Below are 22,730 nucleotides of genomic sequence, written 5' to 3'. Positions count from 1 at the left end.
CTGAGGAAACCCACACAAACACAGGGAGAACAGACAAACTCCTTGCAGATGTTGTCCTTGGTGGGATTTGAACCCAGGACTCCAGCGCTGCAGTGCTAACCACTGAACAACTGCGCTGCCCTTCCTCTTCCACTTATACAGACATGTCCACTGCCTCCTCCACTTGACTTTGTTCATCCTGGTTTAAGATTATTATTTTTTCTCTGTTTAGCATAGGGACAGGACGAAGTTGTAGTGAAGGACAGTACTAGGTTTTGCGTGAGCGAGGTTTTCGAAAAATACAGTATACTGTAGTGCTAACCACTGAGCCACCGTGCTGCCCGCAAAGAATGTGTGTTTCAGGTGTGCATTAAAATACATCCAAAGGTGTGTCAGAAGCTTCCCAACACATGATAGCATCAAATGTGCAGTCCAGAATTGTAATCTTAGTATACGTAAACCTTTGACTGTGCAGGAAGTAATAAAAATGCCTTAAAACGTTCTCTCTCTCATTATTCTGGCATTTGACAAATATTAATTATGGTAATCCTAATTGACCTAAAATTTTCTTTTGATGAATTTATAAGTCTTACATTTCGATTAGATTGTAAACTTGCGAGCAGGGCCCTCATTCCTCTTGATATCTGTTATGACCTATGTGATTACTGTTATGCTGTTATGTCTATCGTCTGTACAAGTCCCCTCTAAAATGTAAAGTGCTGCGGATATGTCGGCACTATATAAATAAAATTATTATTATTATTATGATTACCAATATTTCCAGTTTGTCTGATGAAGATCTTAAAGGGGTCCACTACCTGGACAACCCATTTTTAAATAAAAATAACAGTAACACACCTCAGGCACCAGCACAATTCCAGCGATTTTGGAGCCGGGTCCCCCAGACCGTGTGAAATTATTATGCCACGTGAGCTATGCACCCAGTAAGCGGCAGCTATTTGTCTGCTGTGCTCTTCTTTCGCTTGTCCAAGGTTCTTACGAAAGAAGTGAGGCATCAGCAGGGCACACATGGTATAACAATGTGGCGTGAGACCCAGTGCCGATATCGCTGGAATGGCACAGAAGCAGAAGGTGAGTACATGTCAATTTATTTTACAAGGGGAACTACCTCATTTAAAAAGCGGTTAGCCAGACAGTGGACAACCCTTTTAAGAACCGAAATGTCACATGGTTACAAAATTAGACACCTTACACATCAAAATTAAATATTAATACGAAATCTACCACTGCTTTTTAATATTTCTATCTTCCAGTTCATCCCAAATTTACCAGAAATACAAGTTTATTGGATTCTTCATAAAAAGAAATTCATTGTATTTGTACCCAATTAATACATATAGACAGTATATATATATATATATGATGCTTTTTTATTGTTTTGGACTTTCCTTTTTCTAATTTAAATATACTTATTCCATTATTGAAAGATATGAAACCCAAATGTAACAAATTCAAACACCCACTATGTTCCATTCTTATAATACCTTCATTTATATTAGTCTGCTATATACGGTACATACTAAAAACGATGTCCATGGCTGAGGAAAACTTCTGTACTTACAATGAATGCATAACCCTGTGGAAAGAAAAATAAATATACAAAAATGACCCTTACTTCTTGACTATTTTTCTTTTCTCTCAAGGATACCAGCTCATTTTCAAGACGATGGATTTCTTGCGTAAGACGCCCAATCTCCCTTTCTGATAGAGTCTTAAAATGTTCTTCACTTTCAATTTCTTTTTCTCTAGCTCTGCAAACAGACTGGAAGAAGAGTTATAATAAAGACCCCCGTCTGTGTTATTGGCCAAACAACACACATTTTGCAAAAAAAACACGGTGAAAGAGACAAAGCATTTTGTATCAATGTTTTGTCAATGTGGCGCTGCTTCCCGCATCTCACAAAGCAGCGCTGCCATCACTGCTCACATAAGGCTTCACGGTTTCTTCTACAAAACAAAAACTTGCTCTCAGCAACTTAATAGGATCAAAGTAGAAAAAAACTGCAGTAAATGACCAAAATTAAGATTTAAAGTATCAGTGGGGTAGCAAAATTTGTTTATGAGACAGATGATGGTTGTGAGATGTCCCAGATTAATTTAGGTGGATATCAAGTTTAGAGAAAAATTGTGGGCAATGCAATTTCTGTACTAGTCTGTATTTATAATAAAAGTACTGTTTTTATAATGATGTGACACCTAGAAGATATTTTCAAGTTAAATGATGACCACAGGTCACAATATTACCTGTATAAGTGTCATAGATGATGTGGCGGCAGTGGTACCTTTTTTTTTTTTTTTTTTTTTTTAAAGCCTCAGGCGTATTACCACTCATGAGACTTCTGCACAGTCTTAGGCTAGTATTTAAATCGGGTGGCTATTGCCCTTTTTGAAACACATCCACAAGAGGAAAGACTTTCCACTGCTGCATGACCTACCACTTCACTCACCCCAGCCCCTCCTCTGTTCTCTGCTTCAGTAACCCGACCCCTAATCTGCTCTCCCTTCAGTCACTCAAGCCCCTTCATCACTCTCCTGCTTTCCACTTCACTCAATTGGCCCCTCCTCAGGTCTCTTGCTCTCCTCTTCAATCACTTAGACTTGCTCAGTTCTCCACTTCCCCGGTCTCTTCTCCACTCTCCTGCTCCCTGCTTCAGTCACCCCGGTCCCTCCTCCACACTCCTGCTCTTCGCTTCAACCACTCTGGTCCCTCCTTCACTCTCCTGCTCTTCCCTTCAATCACCCCGGTCCCTCCATCACTCTCCTGCTCTTCACTTCAGTCACCAGGTTCCCTCCTCCACGCTCCTGCTCTTCGCTTCAGCCACTCTGGTCCCTCCTCCACTCTCCTGCTCTTCACTTCAGTCACCCCGGTCCCTCCTCCATTCTCCTGCTCTTTGCTTCAGTCACCCCGGTCCCTCTTCCACTCACCTGCTCTCTGCTTCAGTGACCCTGTTCCCTCCTCCACGCTCCAGCTCTTCGCTTCGGCCACTCTGGTACCTCCTTCACTCTCCTGCTCTTCCCTTCAATCACCCCGGTCCCTCCTCCACTCTCCAGCTCTTCGCTTCAGTCACCCCGTTCCCTCCTCCATGCTCCTGCTCTACGCTTCAGCCACTCTGGTCCCTCCTCCACTCTCCTACTCTTCCCTTCAATCACCCCGGTTCCTCCTCCACTCTCCTGCTCTTTGCTAAAGCCACCACGGTCCTTGCTCCACTCTCCTGCTCTTCGCTTCAGCCACCCCAGTCCCTCCTAATCTCTCCGGCTCTTGGCTTCAGCTACCACGGTCCCTCCACCACACTCCTGCTCTTCACTTCAGTCACCCTGCTCTCTCCTCCACTCCTCTGCACTTTGCTTCAGTCACCCTGTTCCCTCCTCCACTTTCTTGCTCTTCGCTTCAGTCACCCCGGTCTCTCCTCCACTCCAGACTCATGTATAAGGGGCTTCAAAATGCATTTCCCCTGCTATAACAAAACTTTAGGGCCAGTGATTGGCTGCAGCATTCAAGTACACTGTAGTAATGATGTCGCCACTGCTAACATGGGGGATTGGACCTTAAGAAGACTTTGTGTGCACATACCCTTTGACAGGCTGACCTGGGCCATTACATTATTATTGATTGGCTACAAGCAAAAACAACCAGCACACAGACAAAAAATGCTTACCTGCCCAGGCCACAGAACAAATGCACTAACAAGGTGCAGCGTCATTAATAGGTTCAGCCAGATGCTTTGCATTTTCTGTGTGAATATTGCCACATACAGATTATATTTTTTGTGCATTATAAGGCTATGTGTACACGCTGCGGTTTTTGCTGCGGTTCCGCTGCGGTTTTGGCCCTGCGGAACCGCAGCAGTTCCGCAGACATGGTACAGTACCATGTAACCCTATGGGTTTTGAAAACCGCAGTGCTCACGCTGCGTTTTTTTCCGCGCTGTTTTGCTGCGGTTTATAAACCGCAGCATGTCAATTGTTTCTGCGGATTCGGCTGCGGTTTCACACCTTTAACATAGTAGAGGTGTGAAACCGCAGGGCAAAACTGCAGGCCAAACCGCAGGTCACTTTACCTGAGGTTCCGCGGGGGAAAACCCGCAGGTGATTACGCAGTGTGTGCACACAGCCTAACACCAAGCAGCCATTTCCTGATTGCAGGCTGGCTGCCTCATCAGGTATTTTTGTACCTGTGCCATCTTATTGGGTCCACTGCATCTTGTTAGTGCATTTGTTCTGTGGCCTGGGCAGGTAAGCATCCTTTGCATGTGTGCTGGTTATTTTTGTCTAACTTAGTCTTTTTTGGTGTTTTTATTGGCTACATGCAAACTGATCGATGATTTCTTTATAGCTTATCATAGAGGTCGAATGCAATTCAATGAGCACAGAATGATTGGTAATATGCTTGTTCTGTGCATACAGGACATCCTGCTTTCGGGTCCTGTCTACACGATGATATGCTACCAAGAATCAAGCTTTCTAAACTGGCATAAAAATCATTTCACCAGTGAATGATGGGCTGTAAGGGTATGTGCACACGCTGCGGAATCCGCTGTGGATTCATCCGCGCAGATTTTGCAAAATCCGCAGGTCAAAAGACCTGCAGTTTATCTGCGGATTAGCCTGCGGTTTTGCCCTGCGGTTTCACCATCTCCACAATGGTGAAGATAGGAAACCGCTGCGGATTCCGCAAAAAGAATTGACATGTCAATACTTTCTGCGGTTTCAAAACCGCAGGAAAACCGCGCGGAAAAATCCGCACCGTCTACACAGCGGTTTTTTTTTTCCATTCATTTGAATGGTACTGTACACCGCAGCAGAATCTGCAGCGTGTGCACACACCCAAAAACTTCATAAAAAAATATGTTACATCTTGGTCCACAAGATACCCAATTCTTTCCATTTACTTGTTTCAAACTTGACAATCCTTAACCCCTTACTGACATGTGATGTACTGGTATGCCATATGCTGGCTCCCTGACTTTTATAAAATTATCTCAGCACAAGAAAAAAAATGTAACACATCCAACTTATTATTCCAAGATCTATTAATTAAAATGTACTTTGTGTGCAAACCCGTTTAAATAGTATGTCAACGTTATTTTTTTTGTGAATAATTTTTTCTAGTATGGGAAGTTTTGAAAGTTTTCAAAACATGTTATCAGGAGATTTATCTTCATTACTGTTAAAAAAAAATACATACAATTGGCTTCCAAACGCCTGCTTTTCTCCAGTCTATTTTTCTGCCTTTAGCTCTATTTGGAGTAGAGATGCTGAGTCTACGTAAGGGCATGCGCACACGTTAAAGGGGAGGTCGAGAGCTAAAAAATTTATTTTAATTCTAAATGCTCTGGCTCTAATCAGAAGGATCCGGCAAGAGAGCGCACTGTCAGTGCGCATTGTAAAATACCCAGTGTTTGTCCCCTGCTTTTCCTGTACGCCGGATGTTCTACTTAGAATGCGTACCGACAGTGCGCTCTCTTGCCGGCTGCTTACTTCTGATCAGAGATGGCGAACGCACTGTCACTGTATATATTGCGTAGTGATAACTGATGAGCATTGCTGAATTGCTTCAGGAGATTGTTTTGATAAGTACAATATATAGAGTAGGGGACAGGGCCTGACCCTTTCACTGCCAACATCTGTACTACTGTTACACTGCTCAGACATACTTACCCGGCCTCCGATCCCACGCCGTCTCTGCATACTCACCCGGCCTCCGCTCCCACGCCGCAGCCTCTCGCCACCCGACGACCACGGCGGTCACCTCTAACAAGCTCGCGGCCGACGCCATCTCTGCATGCAATGCGCATGCGCCATAGGCCGCGGCCACGCCTCCCTTCTGCTTCTTGTGCTCCGGATGTGCCCTGACCCGGAAGCACCTTCAGACCAATGGCAGACCAGACGGGGCCATATCAGGCCGCTTCCCCCTGAGGGAGGCGCCTGATCGTTGTGTTACCTTGCACACTGGGCCGTTTCCTCCTGTGCTCTCTGCAGCCTCTCGGTTCCGTCCGCGGTGTTTCCTGCAGCAGCCTCGCAGCCCTGTCACCCGTGTTCCCTGCAGTATTCTCCGTCCTACTCCATTCCTGCTCCAGCGTTCCTGTTCCTTCCTACTCCAGTCCTGTTCCTTCCATCCTACTCCAGTCCTGCTCCAGCGTTCCTGTTCCATCCTACTCCAGTCCTGTTCCTGTGTTCCTGTTCCATCGCACTCCAGGCCTGCTCCACTGTTCCTGTTCCATCCTACTCCAGTCCTGTCTCCGGTGTTCCTGCTCCATCCAGCTATCCACACTCCTACAGTCCTACTGCAGTCCTGTCTCCTGTCTTCCGCTCCAGCTATCTCTACACACTCCAGCCTTACAGTCTACACTTCTGTCCCGCACTCCTACTCCAGTCCATCCTGAGCCGCCCCTCTCGGTACCAGCTACCGTGGGCCTGCTCCTAACGGTCCCTGTATAGGGGTCGGTTCCACCTGGCAGCTCGCCCGGGGCCCCTCGGTGCCACGGTCCAGAGGGTCCACTCCTGGAGATTCCGGCTCCTGACCACCCACGCTAACAACTCTATATAAGTATGCTCTGATATCAATGCAGCTGACGGCAGGCAAATAAGTTGGGAAATGCAGGGGTTTCAAAGCCAGTTCTATGCATTTTTTACAGGCATGAAACTAATCCCCTACTAAAGTGATTTTCACAGTTTCATAACTTTCTATGGTGGACAAAATTATTTAAAAAAAGATTAAAAATTAGTGACTCATTAATCATAATTATACATATCAAACTCTGAGATCAAGAACTAGCAAGATAAAACTTTTAATGCATCAGAATAACAAAATAAAGCAGAAAAATTAAGTTTTATTGTTATTACAAATAGTTTCAGACCCCTAAGAGGCCACGTGCACACGTTCAGTATTAGTCAAAGTCAGGAGTGGAACAATCAGAGGAAAAGTATAATAGAAACATGTCACCACTTCTGGATTCATCACCCCCTCCGGGTTTTGGCTTACAAATACGGAGGTAAAATACTGACCAAATACTCAACATGTGAATGTGGCCTTGAGAAGTATGTGTCATTGTATCAAATTAAAAACAGACTTTGCAGCAAATAAGCCCCCTCATCACACATCCCAGTGTGCACAAGGCCAAACAGATGAAACACTTGTAAGGGTCCTTCCTACCACAAGGCTGGGGTCACACGAGTGTATCAAAAAATCGGTCCCATTCTCATCTAGAAAAGTGGGCCGATTTTTTCTTAATCACCATCCGTGTGTATTTCTACGCTCGTGTGAGCGAGCCCTTAAAGTGATGGCATATCACAGGTTTATTGGGGAAGTCTTCCCGCCGGGCCCACCCACTGATTATTGGAACGTAGAACTGGTCTCGTCAGTCTCAGGACCCACCAATCATAATGATGTGGATTATCATGGTGACATTTTATCATATTACCATATGGGAATACTCTTACAAGCCATTGATTTGCAGAATGTGCCATGCGCCATTACCTGGGTGTAGTTCAGCTCTTGTCTGACGTTCTTAAGGTGGTCCGCCATTGCTTGAATTCGATCTTCCATTTCTTTGATCAGGTTTAACAAATTCATCTTCTCCTTTTGTTTTCTTTGTAACTATAAGAAATATGATGTTATTGTCGCCTGCAGGGAGGAAAAGTGGGACACTGCTGTGTGTTAGTATGGTGGTTGGGAAACTCAGGCCTGGCTCACACATTCTGCGCATACTTTATTTGTTGGACACTTTTGTTTTTTCGCTTTGCAATATTCAGATTGACTCTTACAGGTAAGGCCTGTTTCACACATCCGTTTTTCCCCATCAGTAAAAATCCGCCGTTGTTTTTCCCCGGCCGGATCCGCATTCTCTCTCTCTCAAAACGTGGTCAGTAGCGGATTTTAACTGACTAAAAAAACTGATGTGTGAAACAGGCCTAAGAAAGATAAAGAATTTCTTCATGCCCCTCTTCCCTTATCAATCCGAAAATTAAGATGCCCCTAGTGTGACTTCTTGGCCTGTGTGAGCCCACCCCACAACATCTTAACCGGTTTTTCCAGGAATAACTTTTTGGACTCAATAGACTTCCCCTATGTAAAAATAACCAAATGAGCTTTACTGCACCCCCTCCACTGCTGCCTGGGTCTTTGCAGACTTCAGCTCTATGGGGACCAATGAACGATTGCCACAATGCAGTGTGAAAGCACCCTGACACAGTGATAGACAGTTCTGACCTTCCCTGGGAGCTGTTTTTTTCCTGTATGACGCTTATGATTGGTTAATGTTATACAAGGGGAAAAAATAAACACCCCAGAGAAAAATCTCTGCTGCTGGCCAATTGGTTGAAGGGGAAATCAACATATCAACCTTAGAAGCTAAACTCTCTACAACGGAGACAAGAAATAAAATAAGAAAAAGTGTTGTTTTATTCAGCTCTGCAGCCATTCTTCCAGTTTAGAAAGACCATGGGCAGGAGAATATAGGCAGCGCTTGCTCAAGACGTGGTTGGTTAAGTAAGCTCAAGCTGTTTTATTTTTTTACACTTGACAAGTCTGGGTCGTAAAATAAATCTGGAAAACCCCATTTAGGCTAGGGTCACACACATATACAGTGTAGCACACTGAGCACTGCAGTCTGTCAGAATCCCCAAAAAACATGATTCCAATGGCAACTCCAACCCAATGTAACTGCCAACAGAGCCCAACTACAGTCTATGAGATTGGAGAACGTGATGATTACGGGAGTCTGATCATTGGGACCCCAGCGATCCCGAGAACCCTGAAATCAAGGCTTGAATGGAGTGGATGTGCACATGCATGACCACCGCTCCATACATGGTTAATGGGATGACCCAAAATAGCCTCGTACAGAGCTTTGATTTCTCCACTATCTCACAGACAATGAATGGATCATAAGTGGAGCACGCTCATACTCACTTCATTCAAGACTGAGGCTCAGCAGCCCTGATCTCAGTATTGTTGTGTATCCTGGTGGTTGGACACCCAGCGATCAGCACATTATTGAAATCATATGGCTAGAGGATAACTGGATTTTTTTTTTTGACTAACCCTTTAAGACAGCTGTCAGCTGTATGCCCATTCACCTGGCGTCTATGCTTCCTACCTTTGAGGGTTCATTCATACGTCAGTTTTCACATACAAGTGTTACCCGTGCTTTTCACGGATAATACCTATGACAGTGTATGGGGCTATTCACATGTCTGTTTTGTTTTGAGGACTGAGTGATCAGGGCATAATCACTGAAATAAGTCCGATATTGATCCGAGTGTTCGATCAAACTGGGCAATTAATGTCTATTGGTCCGTTAAAAAAAATCAAACAGCACTCGGATGCCATCCATGTGCTGTGTGTTTTTTTCACTAACTGTGATGGACTGATGAAACTCTGCTTAAACTCTGAAGAAACTCAGTCCATTTTTCTGGCACATGAAATAAACTGGCATCTGAATGAGGCCTTATGGCTGCTCATGTGAGTGAATTCACAGGTAAGGCCTCTTTCACACATCAGGTTTTCGCCGTCAGGCGCGATCCGGCGCTTTTGACAGAAACCGGATCCGGCGAAATGCAATGCCGGATCCGTTTTCCCCCCCATTGACTTGCATTTGCGCCGGATCGCGCCGGATGGCCATGCGTTTCATCCGGTTTTCGCCGGATCCGGCAATGTGTCGCGATCCGGCGTCTGGAAAAAACGGTGACTGTAACGTTTTTTGTCTCCGTCGAAAAAGCCGGACACGCCGGATCCGGCGCGTCCGGCTTTTTCACACAATGAAAGCCTATGAGCGCCGCAATGCGCCGGATCCGGCAAAAGCCGGATCCGTCGGCCGGATCCGGTTTTTTGGTCTGAGCATGCTCAGTAGCTCTGCCCACAAGACATATATAAAAGCAAGACAGTGGGACCCACAGCCACACCCAACATGCCACCCAAGACAGCAACCAAGCGAAGCAGGAGAAGGCAGGAGACCACTGCAGCACCATCCGCACCACCACCACCCCAAATGGAGCAGCAAATAGAACATGCTGAGGAGGGGAGGCCAGCAGCAGATGAGAGATGGTAATTATCAAATAACCCATTCCTCCAAACTAGGGCTATTGAATATCAAGATATTCATTGGCCCTTTGTTTCTCTTTATTCAACAGCCGCCCAATAGATGCAGCAGCAGCAGCAATGGCAGCAGCTGGAACACCACCCACAGGCATGGAGTGTGGCCACCACAGCACATCATCTTCTGGGAGCCCTCCCTCGCATCGTCAGCGTTTGACGGTAAGTTTTTATTTCCAAAATCCATCTTCTCTGTAATATATGTCTATTCATTGCCTTTTATTTCAAAACAGGAATCACAAGATGAAGAGGAGCTCCCAGAAGAAGAAGGAAGGGGTGGACAGACACCTGGAGTGGGCTCACAATTCGTAAGTTTTTTGCATCAAACGCAGAAACACAACATCACACTACACACAACACATAGAAAACAATGTTCTGCAGACCACACACAGCAAACAAATGCCTACATCCAAAGACATAACATTTTTTGTTTTCTTCTCTAATCTTCCCAATCTGGTGCTTGGCCAAGAGGTCCTCGCAGTGCCTCCCAGGGTCGTCGGCGACAGCAACGCGGCGGTCACCAGCGTGTAAGTATAAATATTTTTGCTTTGTTTTTTTGCACTTTTTATTTCATTTCTTTTGTGGAGGCTAATTATGTTATTTTTGTCTTTTTCTTTAACAGCCTTCACAGCGTGCTCCCGACTCTGACGGTGAGGATGGAGGGATTGATGTGGACCGCCTCATCGATCTCGTCAGAGAAAGGGAGCCGCTCTGGAATATGGCTGACCGCCGCCACGCTGACCTGATCATTACCCGACGACTCTGGGAGGAAATCTGTTCGCTCCTTGTTGGCCGCTGGGAGGACCTCGAAGCTCGGGCCCAGATTAAAGAGCGTAAGTATATACAGTACCGGTTGCTTGATGTAAACCAGTGTTTCCCGAACTCCAGTCCTCGTGGTCCCCACGGATCATGTGTTCAGGATTTCTATTTACTATGGAAATCATGAAAACATGACCCCTGGGGACCATGAGGACTGGAGTTTGGGAAACACTGATGTTGTATACTAACCACTCCTTTCTCGTTTCAGGGAACAGAATTGTGAATCGATGGCGGTCTGTGAGAGATCGTTTCAAGAAGGAGTTCAATAAAGAGATGCGGGCCCCGAGTGGATCTGGAGGACGCAGGAGCAAGTACAAGTACGCAGAAGCCCTGTCGTTCCTCCGGGAAACAATGGTCACCAGAAGGTAAATATTACACACCACATGTGAAAAAAAATGTTATATGTAAAAAAATTTTTCAGCCAGGGCCATACCATGTCAGTATTTTAATTGTTTTTTTTTCTCTTTATTCCAGAGCACGGTGAGCAGCACTCGGGAGCCTGCACGATTGGACCCTTCTGAGGCGATCCCTGAGGAGACCGGCACCGAGGGACACTTCGACCGCCCCGGTACATCTGCACCTTCCCAGCCTTCCCACACATTCGACCCATCTGTCCCATCCACCAGCACAGGAGCATCGTGGCCGCCTACATTACATGAAGCTGCTGGTGAGGAGATCGCTTTCCCTTTACCCCACCCTTCAGCCCCTGCCACCTCTAGTACACCTGCGGGTACTGGGCGGCAGCGGCAGAGGGGTCAGGAAAAGACTTATGCGCCAGAGTTCTTGCATCTGAATGCATCTTTCCAGAACTGTCTAAAAGTCTTGTCAGAGCAAATATCCGCATGCTATCAGCAGATCAACTCCAGCATTCTGGAGGTGAAGACACTTCTGCAAACCATGCATTCAGAAGCAAGATCTTCGCCAAACCACACCTTTTTCAGGTCTGTTGTGGAGCGCATGGAAACGCTCTCTCCTGCCCAGCAGATGCATGTAATGCATTCATGCCACGCTGCTCTCCAGCAAGTTACCTCCCAACCTCCTTCTCCTCCCACCACAGTAGTTCCTCCACCTGCACCCCCTCCAGCCACTTTCCATCCTCCCCCTCCTATTACATCTACACCCCCTCCAGCCACTTTCCATCCTCCCCCTCCTATTACATCTACACCCCCTCCAGCCACTTTCCATCCTCCCCCTCCTATTACATACCATCCACCTCCAGCCACTTTCCATCCTCCCCCTCCTATTACATACCATCCACCTCCCCAGCACCATCCACCTCCCCAGCACCATCCACCTCCCCAGCACCATCCACCTCCCCAGCACCAGCAACCTCCCCAGCACCAGCAACCTCCCCAGCACCAGCAACCTCACCAGTACCAGCAACCTCACCAGTACCTGCAAACTCCCCAGTACCAGCAACCTCCCCAGTACCAGACATCTCCCCACTTCCAGCAACCTGCCCCGTACCAGACATCTCCCCACTTCCAGCAACCTGCCCCGTACCAGACATCTCCCCACTTCCAGCAACCTGCCCCGTACCAAACTCCTTCCCCCTTCCAGCAACCTGCCCCGTACCAGACATCTCCCCACTTCCAGCAACCTGCCCCGTACCAAACTCCTTCCCCATACAACTTGCCATCAACATCATCTGCTCCTACAGTCCCTGCCCAACCCTCCACTCCACCACCCACCACCTCTTCTGCTTCCCACATGTCCACCCATTCTGTAGTTTTTTCCACACCTTCACCTCTAACTGTTCCTTCCCCACCACGATCCCAGTCCTCTCTCCACACTCCCAGTGTCGAAGTGTCCCGCAGCCCCTACAGCAGTATTTCCACCACACACTACACAGAATTATAATGTGTGTATTTAAATAAAAATGACCAGTTTTATGGTTTCAGTTTTATAGTTTCAAAGTTTTATTAAACAAGTTTATTAAAATTTTAAAAAAGTTTACTAAAAAAAACATTTTTCAATAAAAGTTAAATTATTTTACACTGGTTGTCTGTCATTTCTTTCTGCGGCGAAAAAGGTTAAATACAGGGTATTTAAAAGGTGAAATGGTATTCAAAACTAGGTATATAACTGTGGGTAAATTTTAGCTTTTTGCCACAGTTGTGTTCCTGGTTGTGTTTGAAGCAAAGTATTTCACCTAAAAAGTTGTGTTTATTGTTGGTGATTTCCTAACAATGTACACAACTTTTGTTAAAAGGTGAAATACTTTGCATAAAACACAACCAGGTACACACCTGTGGCCTAAAGCTAAAAATAGAGACCATGACAAGATAGCCAACTTTGGTTGGCAAAGGTATATACTGTTGGTCCAGAAGGTACACAAGTTTGGTTAGGGCACAAATCTTTCACACTCTGTCATCCTGCCAGTGTACTCTGCCTTGAGGTGACATAAAGTATAGTGCAAAATTGTCCCTCATTGCTGAAACCGTCACAGAACTTCTAGTGGTAATGTCATGGTAATCTTGCAAGGTGGTTTCTTCAGAGGTGTCCTCAATGGAAATGGGTTCCTTGCAGATAACAAAATTGTGGAGTACCACGCACGCTTTGATCACCTCGTCCACAGTTTCTGTCTTGAGGTTGATCGCAGTCAATAGGACCCGCCATTTGGCTGTCAGAATACCAAAGGTACATTCAACCATTCTTCTTGCTCTTGTGAGGCGGTAATTAAAAATGCGTTTTGGTCTTGTCAATCCTCTGCTAGAGTACGGTTTCAAAAGGTGTTCTGACAGCTGGAAGGCTTCATCCCCTACACAGACAAATGGCATAGGTGGACCAGATGTTTGCGGCAGCGGTCTAGGTGGTGGGAACTGGAAGGTGTTTCCATACAGTTTACGCCCCATGGCAGACAGTTTGAAAACTTGAGAGTCATTGGAGCGGCCATAGGCCCCAATATCAACCGCAATAAATTTGTATTCCGCGTCAGCGATGGCCATGAGGACAATTGAAAAATATTTCTTGTAATTGAAATATTCCGATCCCGATCCAGCTGGCTTTACAATGCGGATATGTTTCCCGTCCACAGCGCCCAAGCAGTTGGGAAACTGACATATCTGTTGAAACTTGTCAGCAATTTCAATCCACCTCTCTGTTGTGGGCTCTGGTAAAAACTCTTCAGCTAAGGAGTCCCACAGTGCACGGCATGTGTACTTCACAATTCCAGATATGGTGGAAATCCCGAGTCTGTACTGGAAATGCAGTGACGAAAGGGATTCTCCAGTTGCAAGAAATCTGTGGGGAATTAAAAAACAATAAATTAGTTTTAAATCACAGCATTACATACCAAAACTGACCTATAACACTTGGAGATACAAATTACCACCAACAAGATTGCAGTGAAAGTGTGCTCTGATGCGATCATATCCAATAAATGTGGCTTACCTTAAAGTCACCATCAGACGCTCTGCGGGTGAAACAGAGAAGCGGCAATAGGTGTCCGCTTTTCTTATGAGGTGTGCAATGCGCTCCACCAAGTAATCAAAATTCTCCATTTTCATCCTAACATATCCAAAAAATTTATCCGGGTTTCGTCGAAGGTCCATGCATAGTGTAGAATAGACCCCACGCGTCATTCTCTTGGCTGTGATGGGGTGGATCCACAAACGTCGTCTACGATGCCTGATGCGCTGCTGTCTCGCTCTCTCCTTCTCCAGAACAATCACCCTCAAACGATTTGCCTCCGCTGTAAAATCCGCCAAATTCTTCAAAATATTTCCAATGACAACATCCATCTTCGCCAGTAACTTGCTCTTATCTCCAACCTGCACTTTCTCCTCTACAACCTGTCAAAGAAGGGCTGTAGGAACACGCTATATATAGTTTTCCAGTAGCCAATCCCGTTCGGAAGGCCACAAGGGTCAATTTTAAAAACCGGATCCGGCGTAATCCGTCGAAAAAACGGATAGAAAAACGGATGAACCGGATGAGACGGATCCGGTTTTGTCTGTCCAGAAAAAGACGGATCCGGCAGAAAACCGGATCCGTCACATCCGGTTTTAAGAAACATTTGCCGGATCCGGCGTTCCGGCACGACGCCGGATCGCGCCTGACGCCGAAAACCTGATGTGTGAAAGTAGCCTAAGAAGTAAGGAGGCCCCAGCCAGACACCTCAGAACAAAATGATCAGGTCTGCTGAAATCCATCTTGCTGACCCCTTTCTTCTCTGACAGTGAACACATGTGGAGTCACCTGCATTCAATAGACGGCAGCGGACATGTGCTGCGTCCAAAGCGCTGCTAATACTGATCGTCTGTTCATACCCTTAGAGATATTTAGTGCATATTCAGGCAATTTGTCAGGAGTTACAACCAAATCTCCTATACGCAGGTTACACAGAAGACTTAGGGCCCCGTCACACATAGCGACTCACCAGCGATCCCGACAACGATATGACCTATTCAGGATCGCCTGTGTGTCGCTACATGATCGCTGGTGAGCTGCCAAACAGGCAGATCTCAGCAGCGATCAGAACAGCAACATGCGGGCAACAAGCGATGCAGGTCGCTTAGAAACCCGATGTGTATGTTAGATATCAGCGCGCTGGTGCAGGGATCTGGTAACCAAGCTACACATCGGGTTTCTAAGTGCTGCGCGGCGCTTAGAAACCCGATGTTTACCTTGGTTACCAGCTCCCTGCACCAGCGCGCTGGTAACTAAGGTACACACAGGTTTCTAAGTGCCGCGTGGCACTTAGAAACCCGATGTTTACCTTGGTTACCAGCTCCAGCTCGCTGATCGCTGGTCTCCCGCCTGTCACACGCAGCGATGTGTGCTGGCCAGCAGGAGACCAGCAATCAAAAAAAATGTCCAGGGCTTTCAGCAACGATCAGCGATACCCGGCAGGGGGGCCGGTCACTGCTAAGTGTCACACACAGCGATCTCGCTAGCGCTGTGTGTGACGGGGGCTTAAGTACTGAGAACAAAGTAACAAATGAATTATAGCAAAGGAGTTGAATGAAATGATTACCAGTAAAAAAAATGCTTGCTGACATGGAATAGAGTGAACTCATGCACGATGGATCAATGTAGAAGTTGAATGAAATGATTACCAGTACAAAAGGCTAGGACGGCTTGCGATCATAGATGGAACAATGAATTTTGAATTTGATCACATATGCAAATTGCCTCTTCAGAGAGCAGGAAGACTAGAAATCTAGTCCTACATTTTGGAAACAGTAATCCTAAAAGTGAATATTGACCCTTTAACGCGTCTTAAGCCCCCGTCACACACAGCAATCTCGCTAGCGAGATCGCTGCTGAGTCACAAGTTTTGTGATGCAACAGCTATCTCACCAGCGAGATCGCTGTGTGTGACACAGAGATGCCACACATACAGATGGCACACACTGTCCGTCCTCACCTCATCCTCCAGCGCTTTATTCTCGGTATTGGCCACTGGTATAGCGAAGCCGTCGGCCCAGTGCAGCTCAGCCAGCACCTCCCGGCTCATTTTCCCCAGCAGCAGACACGACAGCACGGAGAGAAGGATACAAGGACGCGGCTGTGCTGCTGGAGCTCGGGCCTCTCCTCCAGCTGCAATGTGTTGTGCTCAGCGCCCCTAGCAACCGGCGCGGTATCCAGGAAGCAGGAGGTTGTCAGCGCCCCTAGCAACCGGCGCGGTCTCCAGGAAGACAGAGATGCCACACAGCGATCTGGTAACCAAGGTACACATCAGGTTTCTAAGCACCGCGCAGCACTTAGAAACCCGATGTGTACCTTGGTTACCAGCTCCCTGCATCAGTGCGCTGGTATAGCACTTCATAATATTAGATGGGGACAAGAAATATTGCACTGGAAACAAAGAACCAGCAAAACTTACCATAACAATCGTGCCATCCATACTTACCCCATAAGTAAGCAACTACTTTCATCCAGCTCAATAGCCATAACACAGGGAGAGCCCAAATCTATATCAGCAAAGTGATCGCTGTCATTGATCAAACATTTATTAGCCATGAATCTATCATATAATGGTCACTAGTACTTGTCACTGTCATAGTGGTATGACTCCTTGCCTATGATCTCCCCTGTAAGCACAATCATTATTACTGTATGTACATAAATAAGAAAAAAAGCAGAGATGAAGCTCGCCAGTCTACAGCTTTCCGATCTAGCAGCTCGCCGGTGTGGATGATGTGTGTAGTGTATATAAATCTCTATGTCCAAATATCTGCTGCGGTAGGGAGCACAGCCCACACACAGCAATTGCACACAGAGATGCCACACAGCGATGCCACACACAGATCGCACACAGAAATGGCACACAGAGATGCCACACAGCGATGACACACAGATCGCACACAGCAATGGCACATAAAGATGGCACACTGCGATGCCACACAGATCCCACACAGAAATGGCACATAGAGATGGCACACAGCGATGCCACACACAGATCGAACACAGCAATGGCACACAGAGATGCCACACAGCGATGACACACAGATCGCACACAGCAATGGCACATAAAGATGGCACACTGCGATGCCACACAGATCCCACACAGCAATGGCACACAGAGATGCCACACTGCGATGCCACACACAGATCGCACACAGCAATGGCACACAGAGATGCCACACAGCGATGACACACAGATCGCACACAGCAATGGCACATAGAGATGGCACACTGCGATGCCACACACAGATCGCACACAGCAATGGCACATAGAGATAGCACACAGCGATGCCACACACAGATCGCACACAGCAATGGCACACAGAGATGCCACACAGCGATGCCACACAGATCGCACACAGCAATGGCACAGAGATGGCACACAGCGATGACACACAGATCGCACACAGCAATGGCACATAGAGATGGCACACTGCGATGCCACACACAGATCGCACACAGCAATGGCACATAGAGATGGCACACAGCGATGCCACACAGATCGCACACAGCAATGGCACATAGAGATGGCACACTGCGATGCCACACACAGATCGCACACAGCAATGGCACATAGAGATGGCACACAGCGATGCCACACAGATCGCACACAGCAATGGCACACAGAGATGCCACACAGTGATGCCACACAGATCGCACACAGCAATGGCACAGAGATGGCACACAGCGATGCCACACACAGATCGCACACAGCAATGGCACATAGAGATGGCACACAGCGATGCCACACACAGATCGCACACAGCAATGGCACACAGAGATGCCACACAGTGATGCCACACAGATCGTACACAGCAGTGGCACAGAGATGGCACACAGCGATGACACACAGATCGCACACAGCAATGGCACATAGAGATGGCACACAGCGATGCCACACACAGATCGCACACAGAAATGGCACACAGAGATGCCACACAGCAATGACACACAGATCGCACACAGCAATGGCACATAGAGATGGCACACTGCGATGCCACACACAGATCGCACACAGCAATGGCACATAGAGATGGCACACTGCGATGCCACACACAGATCGCACACAGCAATGGCACGCAGAGATGCCACACAGCGATGACACACATATCGCACACAGCAATGGCACATAGAGATGGCACACAGCGATGGCACACAGATCGCACACAGCAATGGCACACAGAGATGGCACACAGCGATGGAACACAGAGATGCCACACAGCGATGACACACAGATCGCACACAGCAATGGCACATAGAGATGGCACACAGCAATGACACACAGATCGCACACAGCAATGGCACATAGAGATGGCACACTGCGATGCCACACACAGATCGCACACAGCAATGGCACACAGAGATGCCACACAGCAATGACACACAGATCGCACACAGCAATGGCACATAGAGATGGCACACTGCGATGCCACACACAGATCGCACACAGCAATGGCACACAGAGATGCCACACAGCGATGACACACAGATCGCACACAGCAATGGCACATAGAGATGGCACACAGCGATGCCACACACAGATCGCACACAGCAATGGCACATAGAGATGGCACACAGCGATGCCACACACAGATCACACAACGCAATGGCACAGAGAGATGGCACACAGCGATGCCACATACAGATCGCACACAGAGATGCCACACAGCGATGCCACACACAGATCGCACACAGCAATGGCACACAGAGATGCCACACAGCGATGCCACACACAGATCGCACACAGCAATGGCACACAGAGATGGCACACAGCGATGCCACACACAGATCGCACACAGCTATGCCACACAGCGATGGCACACAGAGATGCCACACAGCAATGGCACACAGAGATGGCACACAGCGATGCCACACACAGATCGCACACAGCGATGGCACACAGAGATGCCACACAGCGATGGCACACAGAGATGGCACACAGCAATGGCACACAGAGATGGCACACAGCGATGCCACACACAGATCGCACACAGCTATGCCACACAGCGATGGCACACAGAGATGCCACACAGCAATGGCACACAGAGATGGCACACAGCGATGCCACACACAGATCGCACACAGCGATGGCACACAGAGATGCCACACAGCGATGCCACACAGAGATGCCACACAGCATTGGCACACAGAGATGGCACACAGCGATGCCACACACAGATCGCACACAGCGATGGCACACAGATGCCACACAGCGATGCCACACATACAGATGGCACACAGAGATGGCACAGCGATGCCACACACAGATCGCACACAGCTATGGCACACAGAGATGCCACACAGCGATGCCACACACAGATCGCACACAGCGATGGCACACAGAGATGCCACAAAGCGATGGCACACAGAGATGGCACACAGCGATGCCACACAGCAATGGCACACAGAGATGCCACACAGCAATGGCACAAAGAGATGGCACACAGCGATGCCACACACAGATCGCACACAGCGATGGCACACAGAGATGCCACACAGCGATGCCACACATACAGATGGCACACAGAGATGGCACAGCGATGCCACACACAGATCGCACACAGCTATGGCACAAAGAGATTTCACACACAGATCGCACACAGCGATGGCACACAGAGATGCCACAAAGCGATGGCACACAGAGATGCCACACAGCAATGGCACAAAGAGATGGCACACAGCGATGCCACACACAGATCGCACACAGCAATGGCACATAGAGATGGCACACAGCGATGCCACACACAGATCGCACACAGCGATGCCACACACAGATCGCACACAGCAATGGCACATAGAGATGGCACACAGCGATGCCACACACAGATCGCACACAGCAATGGCACATAGAGATGGCACACAGCGATGCCACACACAGATCGCACACAGCAATGGCACATAGAGATGGCACACAGCGATGCCACACACAGATTGCACACAGCGATGCCACACACAGATCGCACACAGCAATGGCACATACAGATGGCACACACTGTCCGTCCTCACCTCATCCTCCAGCGCTTTATTCTCGGTATTGGCCACTGGTATAGCGAAGCCGTCGGCCCAGCGCAGCTCAGCCAGCACCTCCCGGCTCATTTTCCCCAGCAGCAGACACGACAGCACGGAGAGAAGGATACAAGGACGCGGCTGCGGTGCGGGAGCTCGGGCCTCTCCTCCGGCGGCAGTGTGTTGTGCTCAGCGCCCCTAGCAACCGGCGCGGTCTCCAGGAAGCGGGAGCTTGTCAGCGCCCCTAGCAACCGGCGCGGTCTCCAGGAAGCGGGAGCTTGTCAGCGGCCGCCGACCCCCCTGCACCCGCGGCTCCGGTCACACCTGGGGATTCCCAGCAGGACACTGCCGTGTGGTGGTCGCGGGGGGACAGTGCACATCACTGGGTATCTCCACATTCGGGGACCGCCTCTTATTAATTCTTATGGGGTTATTACATTATTTGTGTTATTAATGATTAATAATATTACATTATGGTTTATTAGTAGTGTTATACTTAATAATTACTGTGATTATTATCATTATTAATTATCAGTATATTATATTATTTTAGCTTTAATATTATTATTAATAATAATAATACTTTAACCCTTTCAAGATCTGGTGATTTTTCATTTTTGCTCTTTCATTTTTTCTTCTCCATCTTAAAGGAGCCAAAACGTATATATTTTTTCAGCGACCGTTTATCTTACCATATTATGTACTAAATAATGGGGCAAAAATCCAAATGGGGTGAAATGATATTTGGGGTATATACTTCCCTTTTATTGTACTTTTGGTATCAATGCTGTGATCCACAATGGACAATTCTGGGGTTCCAATATTTTTTTCTTTTCAGGGTATGTGCACACGTTGCGGATTCGTCTGCGGATTTTTCCGTGCGGAATCTACAGAATCCACAGGTCAAAATGTCTGCGTCTTACCTGCGGATTTCGACTGCGTATTTACACCTGCGGATTCCTAGAATGGAAGAGGTGTAAAAACGCTGCGGAATCCGCACAAAGAATTGAAATGCTGCGGAAAATAAACCGCTGCGTTTCCGCGCAGAATTTGTGCACAGCGGTTTTTGTTTTCCATAGGATAACATGGTACTGTACATCCCTTGGAAAACTGCTGCGGATCCGCAGGGCCAAATCCAAGGCGGGTCCACAGACGAATCCGCAACATGTGCATATACCCTCAGAGTTTAAACGTGCAATTTAAGTAATTTAATATTTTGATAGATCAGGCTTTTAGGGACACTGATATAACAAGTATGTTTATTTATTTTTTTAATTTATTTATTTTTGAACTTGTGAATAGGAAGACATTTAAAGTTTTAGATTTTTTTAAATAATTTTTAAAACATTTTTTATTTAAAATTTTGACTTTATTTCTTAGCCCCTTATCACACACGAACGCGCAATTGTTTGATCACTTATTCTATATACTGGATTACAACAGTACAACACAACGGCAATTGCCCATTTACATGCCCCTGTCAGTGATTGTCAACGGCATCTAAAAGGTTATGTAACGTGGCAGAGCGGTAGCCATGGGCGAGGTACTCATCTCTTGCACCCCGGCACGTGACATGAAGGTGTGTGTCCTGGCTGGGTGTGTGGACTAGTGCTGTGAGGGCGCTAACCCCTTGCAGGCCGCATGTTACCGATGCCTTGGATTGGTCAGGATAGATATTGAGCAGTTCAATGATGGAGACCATCAGTCAAAAATAAACTCTGTACTGAATGACAACTTGGTGGGGATTATGTACAACAAGCAGCAGCCACACAGCCTGATGAACACTTCCTTCACAATATGGAGTATTTTCACACACAGTCTCAGCTCTTTTCTCCTAACGCACTTGTTCTCTGCCTTCACTGTTTCACCTTCCTTCTCCACAACCCAGCTCAGTACTACAGCCCAGTTAGTGAGAGTTAGGGATGAGCGAGTAGTGAAGTTTTCGTACTCGCTATACTCGTACCGAGTATACCATAATACTCGGGTATTCGGTACGATTAGCGAGTCCAATGATATAGTCAATGGAAAATGCAAATAATTGTCTGCTGTACCCTACAAAGCAGTCTGGGGGCTGAGGAAAAGGCTAAAAAATATGTAAGGCTGAGTTCACACGTGGCGTTTTTTTCGCGTTTTGCGGCGGTTTTAACCGCGCGATTTGGCCGCGAAAACGCAAAAAATAAGCATCCCATGCATTCCTATGGGATTCCGCAATGCTGTGTTAATGCTGCGGTATTTACCGCGGCGGAATTGCTTTGCGGTAAAAAACGCAGCATGATCATTAATTTTGCGGAATCACGGCGATCCCGCACCCATGGAATGCATTGTTCTGCTTACTTTCCGCGTGTGGCTGTGCACACCATGCGAAAAGTAAGCAGAACATTTGCGGCTGGTACCCACGGTC

At 47.3% G+C, this 22,730-nt stretch overlaps 1 protein-coding gene across 1 annotated transcript in view; it reads right to left on the bottom strand.

The window, feature by feature from the left end:
• Positions 1-16,448, bottom strand: part of CCDC39 (coiled-coil domain 39 molecular ruler complex subunit) — a 147,373-nt gene extending 130,925 nt beyond the window's left edge. Inside the window, exons 1-3 of the mRNA XM_073578772.1 lie at positions 16,284-16,448; positions 7,478-7,597; positions 1,616-1,762 (exon numbers count right to left, since the gene is read on the bottom strand). Of these exons, the coding sequence (XP_073434873.1) occupies positions 1,616-1,762; positions 7,478-7,597; positions 16,284-16,373 (357 nt within the window). The 5' untranslated portion in view covers positions 16,374-16,448. The remainder of the gene's footprint in view (positions 1-1,615; positions 1,763-7,477; positions 7,598-16,283) is intronic.
• Positions 16,449-22,730: the final 6,282 nt, after the last annotated feature.

This window comes from Dendrobates tinctorius, unplaced genomic scaffold (genome assembly GCF_039654945.1).
Source record: "Dendrobates tinctorius isolate UK_male_01 unplaced genomic scaffold, ASM3965494v1 ptg000060l, whole genome shotgun sequence".
NCBI lineage: Eukaryota > Metazoa > Chordata > Amphibia > Anura > Dendrobatidae > Dendrobates > Dendrobates tinctorius.
This window is presented reverse-complemented; position numbering and strand designations above follow the sequence as displayed.